We start from the raw sequence: 10,000 nt of genomic DNA, 5'->3' as shown, positions 1-10,000 counted from the left end.
TGATCTCTAAGTGTCTAGATGAATATATCACCAATGATTGGGTGATCTCTAAGTGTCTAGCCACTCTATATGTTGGGACTACAGAAATACCCACTCTTCAATAACAGTCACTCTAAAATCTGCCGACACGGAGAGACGAACAAGCAGAAGTTAATCAAACAGGCAGCGGCGAAAACAGACACATCAGACGAGACAATGTGAACAGTGCGGAGTGGGACGGACAGACAGACGGACGGATGGACAGAAGGACGCATGGACAGAAGGACGCATGGACAGAAGGACGCATGGACAGAAGGACGCATGGACAGAAGGACGCATGGACAGACGGACGCATGGACAGAAGGACGCATGGACAGAAGGACGGACGGCCCACCAGCATGCAGAGGACGACATGGTGACGCCTCACAGGAGAGAGAAGCTCTCCGTTTAGAAGAGAGGAAGAACACACGTCTCACAGAACACAGTTAGTCCCACGGGCAGCAGCTCAAATGTGGACTACAAGTCCCAGAGGAAGGCAGCTCACATGTGGACTACAAGTCCCAGAGGCCGCAGCTCACATGTGGACTACAAGTCCCAGAGGCAGCAGCTCACATGTGGACTACAAGTCCCAGAGGCAGGCAGCTCACATGTAGACTACAAGTCCCAGAGGCAGCAGCTCAGCTGTGGACTACAAGTCCCAGAGGCAGGCAGCAGCTCACATGTGGACTACAAGTCCCAGAGGCAGGAGCTCACATGTGGACTACAACCAGGGTATATATGCAAGGCAGCAGCCATTTTGGAAAAGAACACTTCCTACTTCCGGGCCCGCTTCCCTACTTCCTTCACAGGCGTTACCAATGATACTAATTAAGGCTCTGTTCCATTTAGTGTACAGTGCTTCTCAAACGTCTTAATGTCAAGGACCCCCATAACTCTGAGAGGGTACAAATGGAACCATTAGTCATTGGTAACACCTGTGAAGGATGCAGGGAAGGGGGAGGAGTTATCCTGTGTGCATAGAGCCGGTGTCAACACTGTTAAAGAGATCTGATTGGTTAGATCGGAAGAGGGGGGGGGGGGGAGGAGGAGGGGGTGTGGCCTACTGTACCTCCAGTAGAGTTCCTGGCCTTGCCCGATACTTTGGGCTGGGAGAGGGAGATGACCTTTGCCCTTTGACCCAGAGCTGAGGTCACATGACAACAGAGACGATAATGGCCCGTTAACGAACACAACCACAGATGGGAGATGGAGTTCACTTTCACCACAAACAGCCCGGTTTGGAACCTCACTAAAACAGAACCTCTTCTATAAGAGCAAATAGCAGAGAGTGAGGTTCCAAATGGGGCTACTTTCACTACCACACACACATACACACACACACAAACCCAAAGAGGAGACGGTGGGATGTGGTGTTTTTGTCACATGTAAACCCTCGTCTCTCTTTGGGTCGGTTTAGTACTTTTTTGGCATCGACTGGACCCGATTAATACATTTTTAGACTTTGGACAATCTTTAGACAAGCCTTTAGAGTTTAGACAAATGGTCCTTTGTTCTGGGATCCCGAACCTAGTCGATGCCACCAGGATGATGCCAAGGTGTTAGAATTCTCCTAAATCCTGACAGTTTTCTTAAAACCCCTATGTTTCTATGTCGGTGGTGCTCGACCTTTTTCATGTCAAGGACCACCAGAATTATCTGTATTTGGCCGCCGACCCCCATCTCAAAATATGTAGTTCCAGGGACTGCCCAGAAGCAAAAAGCATTTGAGTTAAAAATGTTCGCTCACGATTTTTCAAAAAATAGCAGATCTACTTGTAGATCTGCTGTTTTCCAACAGCTAACGTATAACACAATGCTTAGAACACCAACAGGGGTTCCCGCCCAGAATGGGTTAAGCGTTGGCACGCCAAGCGTGGCGTCTATAGGCTCACCTCCGCGGCTGAAGGTCCCGGGCATGTCCTCCTTGGAGCCCATCACCTGCTTCATCAGCACGCCGATCTTAGGCTGTCGCAGCTTGTCTGACGACTCTGAGCACCAGGAAATAAACGTCATCAATCTGACCACAAACGGATGACACATCATAATGTGATAATGAGGTGTAGTGCCTCAGGGTGTTTCCATATCATAATGTGATGATGAGGTGTAGTGACTCAGAGTGTTACCATATCATAATGTGATGAGGTGTAGTGCCTCAGGGTGTTTCCATATCATAATGTGATGAGGTGTAGTGACTCAGGGTGTTTCCATATCATAATGTGATGAGGTGTAGTGCCTCAGGGTGTTACCATATCATAATGTGTTGATGAGGTGTAGTGACTCAGAGTGTTACCATATCATAATGTGATGATGAGGTGTAGTGACTCAGAGTGTTACCATATCATAATGTGATGATGAGGTGTAGTGACTCAGAGTGTTACCATATCATAATGTGTTGATGAGGTGTAGTGACTCAGAGTGTTACCATATCATAATGTGATGATGAGGTGTAGTGCCTCAGGGTGTTTCCATATCATAATGTGTTGATGAGGTGTAGTGACTCAGAGTGTTACCATATCATAATGTGATGATGAGGTGTAGTGCCTCAGGGTGTTTCCATATCATAATGTGATGATGAGGTGTAGTGACTCAGAGTGTTACCGTATCATAATGTGATGATGAGGTGTAGTGACTCAGAGTGTTACCATATCATAATGTGATGATGAGGTGTAGTGCCTCAGAGTGTTACCATATCATAATGTGATGATGAGGTGTAGTGACTCAGAGTGTTACCATATCATAATGTGATGATGAGGTGTAGTGCCTCAGCGTGTTTCCGTACCTGACGTGCTCATGTGCGAGGAGGTGAAGTGGCTCAGAGTGTTCCTCCCGCCCTCCCTGCTCTCGTTGTAGGAAGGCATGGAGCTGATGATGGCCTGGAGGTACTTCTCCTGCTCCAGGCTGGTGGAGTCGGCCTGGGACGGAACTAGAGGACAGGAGGGGAGATCTTTAGAACCGTTACAGACTGGTGGAGTCAGCCTGGGACGGAACTAGAGGACGGGGGGGAGATGGGAGAAGATCTTTAGAACCGTTACAGGCTGGTGGAGTGAAGAACCTTATCAGAGCTGGGGGACTAGAACCTTACCAGAGCTGGGGGTGTTGGGGGACTAGAACCTTACCAGAGCTGGGGGCGTTGGGGGACTAGAACCTTACCAGAGCTGGGGGTGTTGGGGGACTAGAACCTTACCAGAGCTGGGGGCGTTGGGGGACTAGAACCTTACCAGAGCTGGGGGGTGTTGGGGGACTAGAACCTTACCAGAGCTGGGGGCGTTGGGGGACTAGAACCTTACCAGAGCTGGGGGCGTTGGGGGACTAGAACCTTACCAGAGCTGGGGGCGTTGGGGGACTAGAACCTTACCAGAGCTGGGGGTGTTGGGGGACTAGAACCTTACCAGAGCTGGGGGCGTTGGGGGACTAGAACCTTACCAGAGCTGGGGGGTGTTGGGGGACTAGAACCTTACCAGAGCTGGGGGGTGTTGGGGGACTAGAACCTTACCCGAGCTGGGGGCGTTGGGGGACTTGAAGAAGCCCACCACTCCCTTGGCGTGGAGGCCGGCTGAGCGCAGTAGCACCGCCTTGGTCCGCGAGTTCCTCCAGCAGACCACGGGGAAGCGGTTCTGGCGGTAACAGCGAGAGATCCGCTGGATGGTGGAGTCTGGGATGCTCTGAGGCACGATGAGCAGGCCGGGGTAGCTGTGGGAACACACAGGTACATGTGCCACACACGCACGCACACACACACACACACACACACACGCACACAAACAAATTAAAAGGTTAAAAAGGATTAAGTGATAAGGTTCACAACCAGTGTTGATTTCAACGACTGAAACTATGACGAAAATGTTCGTCGATGACCTTTTTCACTGACAAAATATATTGACAGTTTCATCAACAAATACAAACTAGACTAAAATGTCAGGGAGGGAGAAGAGATCCAGTAGAACTAAATGTCAGGGAGGGACTAGTGGAGAAGAGATCCAGTAGAACTAAATGTCAGGGAGGGACTAGTGGAGAAGAGATCCAGTAGAACTAAATGTCAGGGAGGGACTAGTGGAGAAGAGATCCAGTAGAACTAAATGTCAGGGAGGGACTAGTGGAGAAGAGATCCAGTAGAACTAAATGTTAGGGAGGGACTAGTGGAGAAGAGATCCAGTAGAACTAAATGCTAGGGAGGGACTAGTGGAGAAGAGATCCAGTAGAACTAAATGTCAGGGAGGGACTAGTGGAGAAGAGATCCAGTAGAACTAAATGTCAGGGAGGGAGTAGTGGAGAAGAGATCCAGTAGAACTAAAGTAGAATGAAGCTCAAAAGTTACGTAATTGAGAGGGGCGGAGCCAGCAATGGAGTAGGACGCGTGTTGAAGAGCTCCTGCCAGACCCCTTTTAAAAGTATTATTTTACGGTATATTATTTTCACTGCCGGTGTTGAAACAGTTTTAACTAGTTTTAAAACTACTCGAGAGCAAGTCTGAGTGCTTCCAGTGCCTACTACAACTCAGGGGGCATGGTCCGACGGAATCTCCGCAAGTACCGATACACAGGCCCCGAGCCAGAGGAGTCCTCGGAGCAGAGTGCTTCTGAGACCGGAGAACACCCATCCAGCCCGGGGGAGGAGCCGAAGATGGACGCCGCCATGTTGAAAGCCGACATTCTTGCTGAGCTAAGAGCGGACATTTCCTCTATACTTAAATCGGAGCTAAAGAGTGTGTTTTCTGAAGAATTCAAGTCGCTAAGGGATGAGTTACAACGCGAGCTTCAGGAGCTTAAAAACAACACGGCATCCATCCGCTCTGATGTGGACTCTATGAAGACTGCTGTTAAAGATGTGGAGGACGGCCTGTCAACATGGACGGATATTGTAGTTCCGATGGAAGCTACGGTGGCTAACCTCGTAACTGAGCTGGAAGAATTAAAAGAGAAATGCAATGACATAGAATCGAGGCAGCGTAGGTCAAATATTCGTGTGGTAGGAAAGGGTGAAGGACCTGGCTCGTGTAGCCCTACTGCCATTTCCAAACTCCTGAAAGATCTCATAAATGACCAAAAAGAGTTCCTGGTAGACCGCTCACACAGAGGCCTAGCTCCAATGAGAGACGGGAAGCCGCGGGTCATTGTCGCAAAGCTCCACTACGACCAGGACTGTGTTGAAGTCCTACGCAAGGCGCGACAACATGGGCCGTATGACTATAAAGGGCAGAAAATCAGCATCTTCCCGGACCGAACAGCGAGGGACGCCAAGACCTTCGCCTCCTTCAAAGATGTCAGACTTCGTCTCCAAAACCAAGCCAATGTACGGTACGGGTTCGTACGTCCGAGCCGTTTCCTCATCACACTCAACGGAGCCGCCACCAGGGAATTCAAAGACCCAGTGAAGGCAATGGAATATGTCAGTAACAACATCCCCACAACAACAGAGGCTGCTGCTGCTGCTGGATCTGCTGACTCGACTTGATGTGGCTCACTCCATTCTTTTTTGCCCTCAAAACATATGCGGTAGGCCCACTGACTAGTTATATTTTCTATTTCAGGTAAAGGACACTTTAATGACACTTTATGCCTATTTTTTATTTTTCAAACTCTCCCTCTTTGATTTTTTATAACAGATTAGATTGTATTGACCTTGTTTATTGTTTGTTTTTAGTTTTTCTTTACTGATGAGAAGGTCTAGACGTGCCTATAATATTTTCACTTTAGGAAAGGAGAGCATTGACTGACAGTTTTCTATTTAATTTTTTATCTTTATTTTTGTATATGTTTTCTTGTTCATTCAACCTCCTGCCATCATTCTATTTTGCACTATTTCTATACAAGATACACAATATTATTTTGTTTTACTATTTTATTTATTTAATGTGTATGTATGTAGGTACAAGTGTATGTGTGTACTATGTATGCTATTTTTTGAGATGGGAAGTTAGTTAGTATATTTAAATGCAGTAGGCTATGTGAATGGGCTACTATTTGTGGAGGGCAGAGGAGTGGCGCTGTGCTGACGTTCATGTTGAATGTATACATTCTTAGGAATGGCTCTTTGGATAGGCATCACTGTTTCAGTGATAATTTTGTTTTGTTTTATTTCATTCTTTTTATCTAGTGATATAGGGCTTGGTTGAACCTAGCATTTTCTGTTCTGTCAATGAGTCAATTTATATTGGCCCTCCAATACTTTTAGTTCAGATAGAGGCCCCAAGAGGGCAGCATTTGCCAAGCTTGTTATGTCTGAGGTTTGAAGCACAGACAAGAGTAGCATTGATTTACCTCTTTGTGTGTGTGTGTGTGTGTGTGTGTGTGTGTGTGTGTGTGTGTGTGTGTGTGTTGACCTGACTGAAATATAATATTGTGATACATATATGTCTTTTTGATACTACTGTAACAAGACCTTGATGTGCCTGTCTGACATTATTATTTCATTTGTTATTTGTAATTTTAATATTTTTGTTTATTTACAAATCAAAGACATTTCATGCTAGGATTCATATACCAGCCTTCTGGTTCAGTTTGGTCGGGTTTTGGTTGCACCTGGACAGCTCTAATCTGCTGCACCGGCAGGATTGATCGTTAACAAGGATCAAATCACCTATTCTAATTCATTATTTTTATACAAGCCGTTTTTATTTTTGTTCTTTCAATTGAAGGGGGGTCGGGTGGGGTTCGCTGGACACTTCATCGATCCCCGTTACCAACGCACCGCCATAGGTTGGCTTTTGTAAGGGTTATAGCAGTCATTTTGCGCGTGTCTCTTTAATGGGGATGCTTCAGCGTAGGGAGGGAGGGGGGTGGGGGGTAGGGAGGGTTATTTGTTTTGTTGTTTGTTTGTCCTCTTGGCTTGGTCGCCCTGTCTTGTTATATTGTATTTTATGTGCTTTGCATCCAGCATGTGTTCTCAGGCATTTTTCATCCCTGTGTTTGCTGTATGACCCAACCTAGAGCTGTGCCGCAGTCGGGAGGTATGCTCAAGTTCTGTAGCTGGAACTGCAGAGGTCTAAATCAACCACTGAAATGCTCCAAGGTGATTCATCACCTTCAACATCTGAATGTAGGTATTGCTTTCTTGCAGGAGACCCATTTGAAAGGTACCAGTCATGTGAAATTACGGCGGAGATGGGTTGGCCAGGTTTATCATTCATCATTCCAATCAAAATCTAGAGGGGTGGCCATTTTGATTCATAAATCTATTGGTTTCATTTCCTCCGATGTTGTTTCAGATCCAGGTGGACGATTTGTGTTTGTTACAGGTACATTATACAACACCCCAGTCATCCTGGCTAATGTATATGGTCCAAATTGGGATAATGAGAACTTTTTTCAAACATTGTTTACTAAAATACCTGATATGTCGACACACTACCTCCTATTGGGGGGAGATTTTAACTCCTGGATTAACCCAGAGTTGGATAGATCATCTTCCAGAACTAGTGTGCCCTCGAGGTCCGCCAAAGTCATTCAGGCTTTTATGAATGAGTTCAATGTCCTAGATCCCTGGCGCTTTTTGAACCCACTGGGTAAACAATACAGCTTCTTTTCCCCTGTCCATCAATCGTATTCCCGTATTGATTACTTTCTGATGGATAACCGATTGGCTCCAATGTTACACTCTTGCAACTATGAAGCAATAGTACTATCGGACCACGCTCCAGTGGTTCTTGAACTGCATTTTCGAGAATATGATAATACACCTCCCCCCTGGCGCCTAAATAGTCGTCTATTGTCCAGTGAAACTTTTGTAAACTTTGTTAATAGCCAAATAGATTTATTTATTTCGATCAATCAGACGCCTGGGATTTCAGCATCCCTACTATGGGAGACATTAAAGGCATATTTAAGAGGTGAAATAATTTCGTATAGCGCATTTGAGAGTAAATTTAGGAAGCAGCAAATGTGTAGTTTGGCTAAACAAATAAGTCAATTGGATAGTATACATTCTACTCAACCCTCACCTGATCTTTATAAAGAACGTATTTCTCTCCAAGCTAAATTTGACATAATCTCCTCTGCCCACGTAGAGGACTTATTACTTAAATCTAGATCTAATTATTATGAACATGGGGATAAGGCTAGCAAACTACTGGCTCATCAGTTACGACAGGCCTCTGCCTCCCATCAGATCCCACAAGTTCGGACTCCTACTGGTGTAACAACAGATCCTAAGCAGATCAACGAACAATTTAAACAATTTTATACTTCCCTGTATACATCTGAGCAAACCACTGATCCCTCTGCTTATGATAATTTTTTCAATTTATTGGACATCCCCAAATTGAGTCCAGAGGTAGCTCGGAAGCTGGATGGGCCGGTCAGTATTGATGAGCTTAGAAGAGATGCTAGTGGTATGCAAACAGGAAAATGCCCAGGTTTAGATGGTTATCCAGTTGAATTTTATAAGAAATTCTTTGAGAAATTAGCACCTATTCTAATTGATATGTATACGGAATCATTTAATTCACACAGTTTACCACCATCCCTCACCCAAGCTTCAATTTCAGTATTATTGAAGAAAGACAAGGACCCCTTGTCTTGTACTAGCTATCGTCCTATTAGCTTGCTATCTGTGGACCTAAAGCTTTTGTCCAAGCTCTTAGCTATGCGCCTTGAATCTGTTCTTCCAACCATAATTTCGCAGGATCAGACGGGGTTTGTTCAGAATCGATATTCATTTTTTAACATCAGGCGTCTCTTTAACGTTCTATATAGCCCCGCCCCCTCAGCTAGTCCGGAGGTTGTTATCTCGCTCGACGCAGCCAAAGCGTTTGACCATGTGGAATGGGGGTACCTCTTTAGTACATTGGAGAAGTTTGGATTTGGGGACAACTTTGTGTCTTGGGTGAAACTGCTTTATACATCTCCTACTGCATCAGTAAGGACCAATAATACCCGTTCAGCACAATTCCCCCTATATCGCTCGACCAGGCAGGGCTGTAATTTGAGTCCACTTCTGTTTGATATCGCCATCGAACCGTTGGCTATTGCACTTCGATCAAGTCCTCGCATAACTGGTATAGTTAGAAATGGCACTGAACAGCGGACATCCCTTTATGCAGATGATTTACTTTTGTATATTTCTGACATATCTACGTCCATTCCGGCGGTACTTGATATTTTCTCCTCATTTGGCCCCATCTCTGGCTATAAGCTGAATCTCGATAAAAGTGAATTACTCCCATTAAACGCAGCCGCACGTAATTACCCGCTGAGCAATTTTCCATTCAAAATAGCTCTAAATGGTTTTAAATACCTTGGTATTCAGATTACAGACAAGTTTGAAGATTTATTCAAATGTAATTTTGGCACTTTACTGACTCGCTTCCAGGAGGACTTTGAACGGTGGTCTCTATTGCCTTTATCTCTTGCTGCACGTGTTAACTGTGTCAAGATGAATTCTCTCCCAAAATTCTCTTATCTTGTCCAGTGCCTGCCCATTTTTCTCCCCCTCTCTTTTTTTGATAAAATTGATCGCATGATCTCAGAATTTATTTGGAATAAAAAGGTTCCCAGGATCAGTAAAACATTGTTACAAAGACCCAGACCTCAGGGTGGGTTAGCCCTACCTAACTTTAGGTTTTATTACTGGGCAGCCAATCTTAGAATTTTGCAACATTGGCTATTGTTGGAGAAATCTCCTTTACGTCCAACATGGATTGAGATGGAATCTTCCTCAGTAAGGCCTGCCTCATTAACTGCTCTTATTCATGCCCCTATTCGTTTTTCTCTTACCCCTTATTCTAAGAGTGTTATTGTCAAATCCACACTGAAAATTTGGAATCAATTCAGGCGCCACTTTGGTCTACAAGCTCAGTCCTTCCTTGCCCCAATAACAGCAAACCCTTTATTCCATCCATCTTTGAGTGATAATGCCTTCTCTTTATGGTCATCACTTGGCATTACAAAGCTCAGTGATCTGTATATTGACAAAGTATTTGCCTCCTTTCAACAGCTGTCTGGGAAATATTCCCTTTCAAATCAACACTTCTTTCGATATCTTCAGA

General features: G+C 45.2%; 1 protein-coding gene across 1 annotated transcript in view; it reads right to left on the bottom strand.

Annotated features, from left to right (window-relative positions):
• The window catches only part of sbf1 (SET binding factor 1), an 87,112-nt gene that overhangs the window by 21,993 nt on the left and 55,119 nt on the right, over positions 1–10,000 (bottom strand). Inside the window, 4 exon segments of the mRNA XM_080757664.1 lie at positions 1,088–1,162; positions 1,911–2,006; positions 2,798–2,941; positions 3,512–3,708. Of these exon segments, the coding sequence (XP_080613790.1) occupies positions 1,088–1,162; positions 1,911–2,006; positions 2,798–2,941; positions 3,512–3,708 (512 nt within the window).

Source organism: Protomyctophum bolini (assembly GCF_963924005.1).
Source record: "Protomyctophum bolini genome assembly, chromosome: 23".
NCBI classification, from domain to species: Eukaryota; Metazoa; Chordata; class Actinopteri; order Myctophiformes; family Myctophidae; genus Protomyctophum; species Protomyctophum bolini.
Note: the sequence above shows the minus strand (reverse complement) of the source record. Positions and strands in the feature narration are given on the sequence as shown.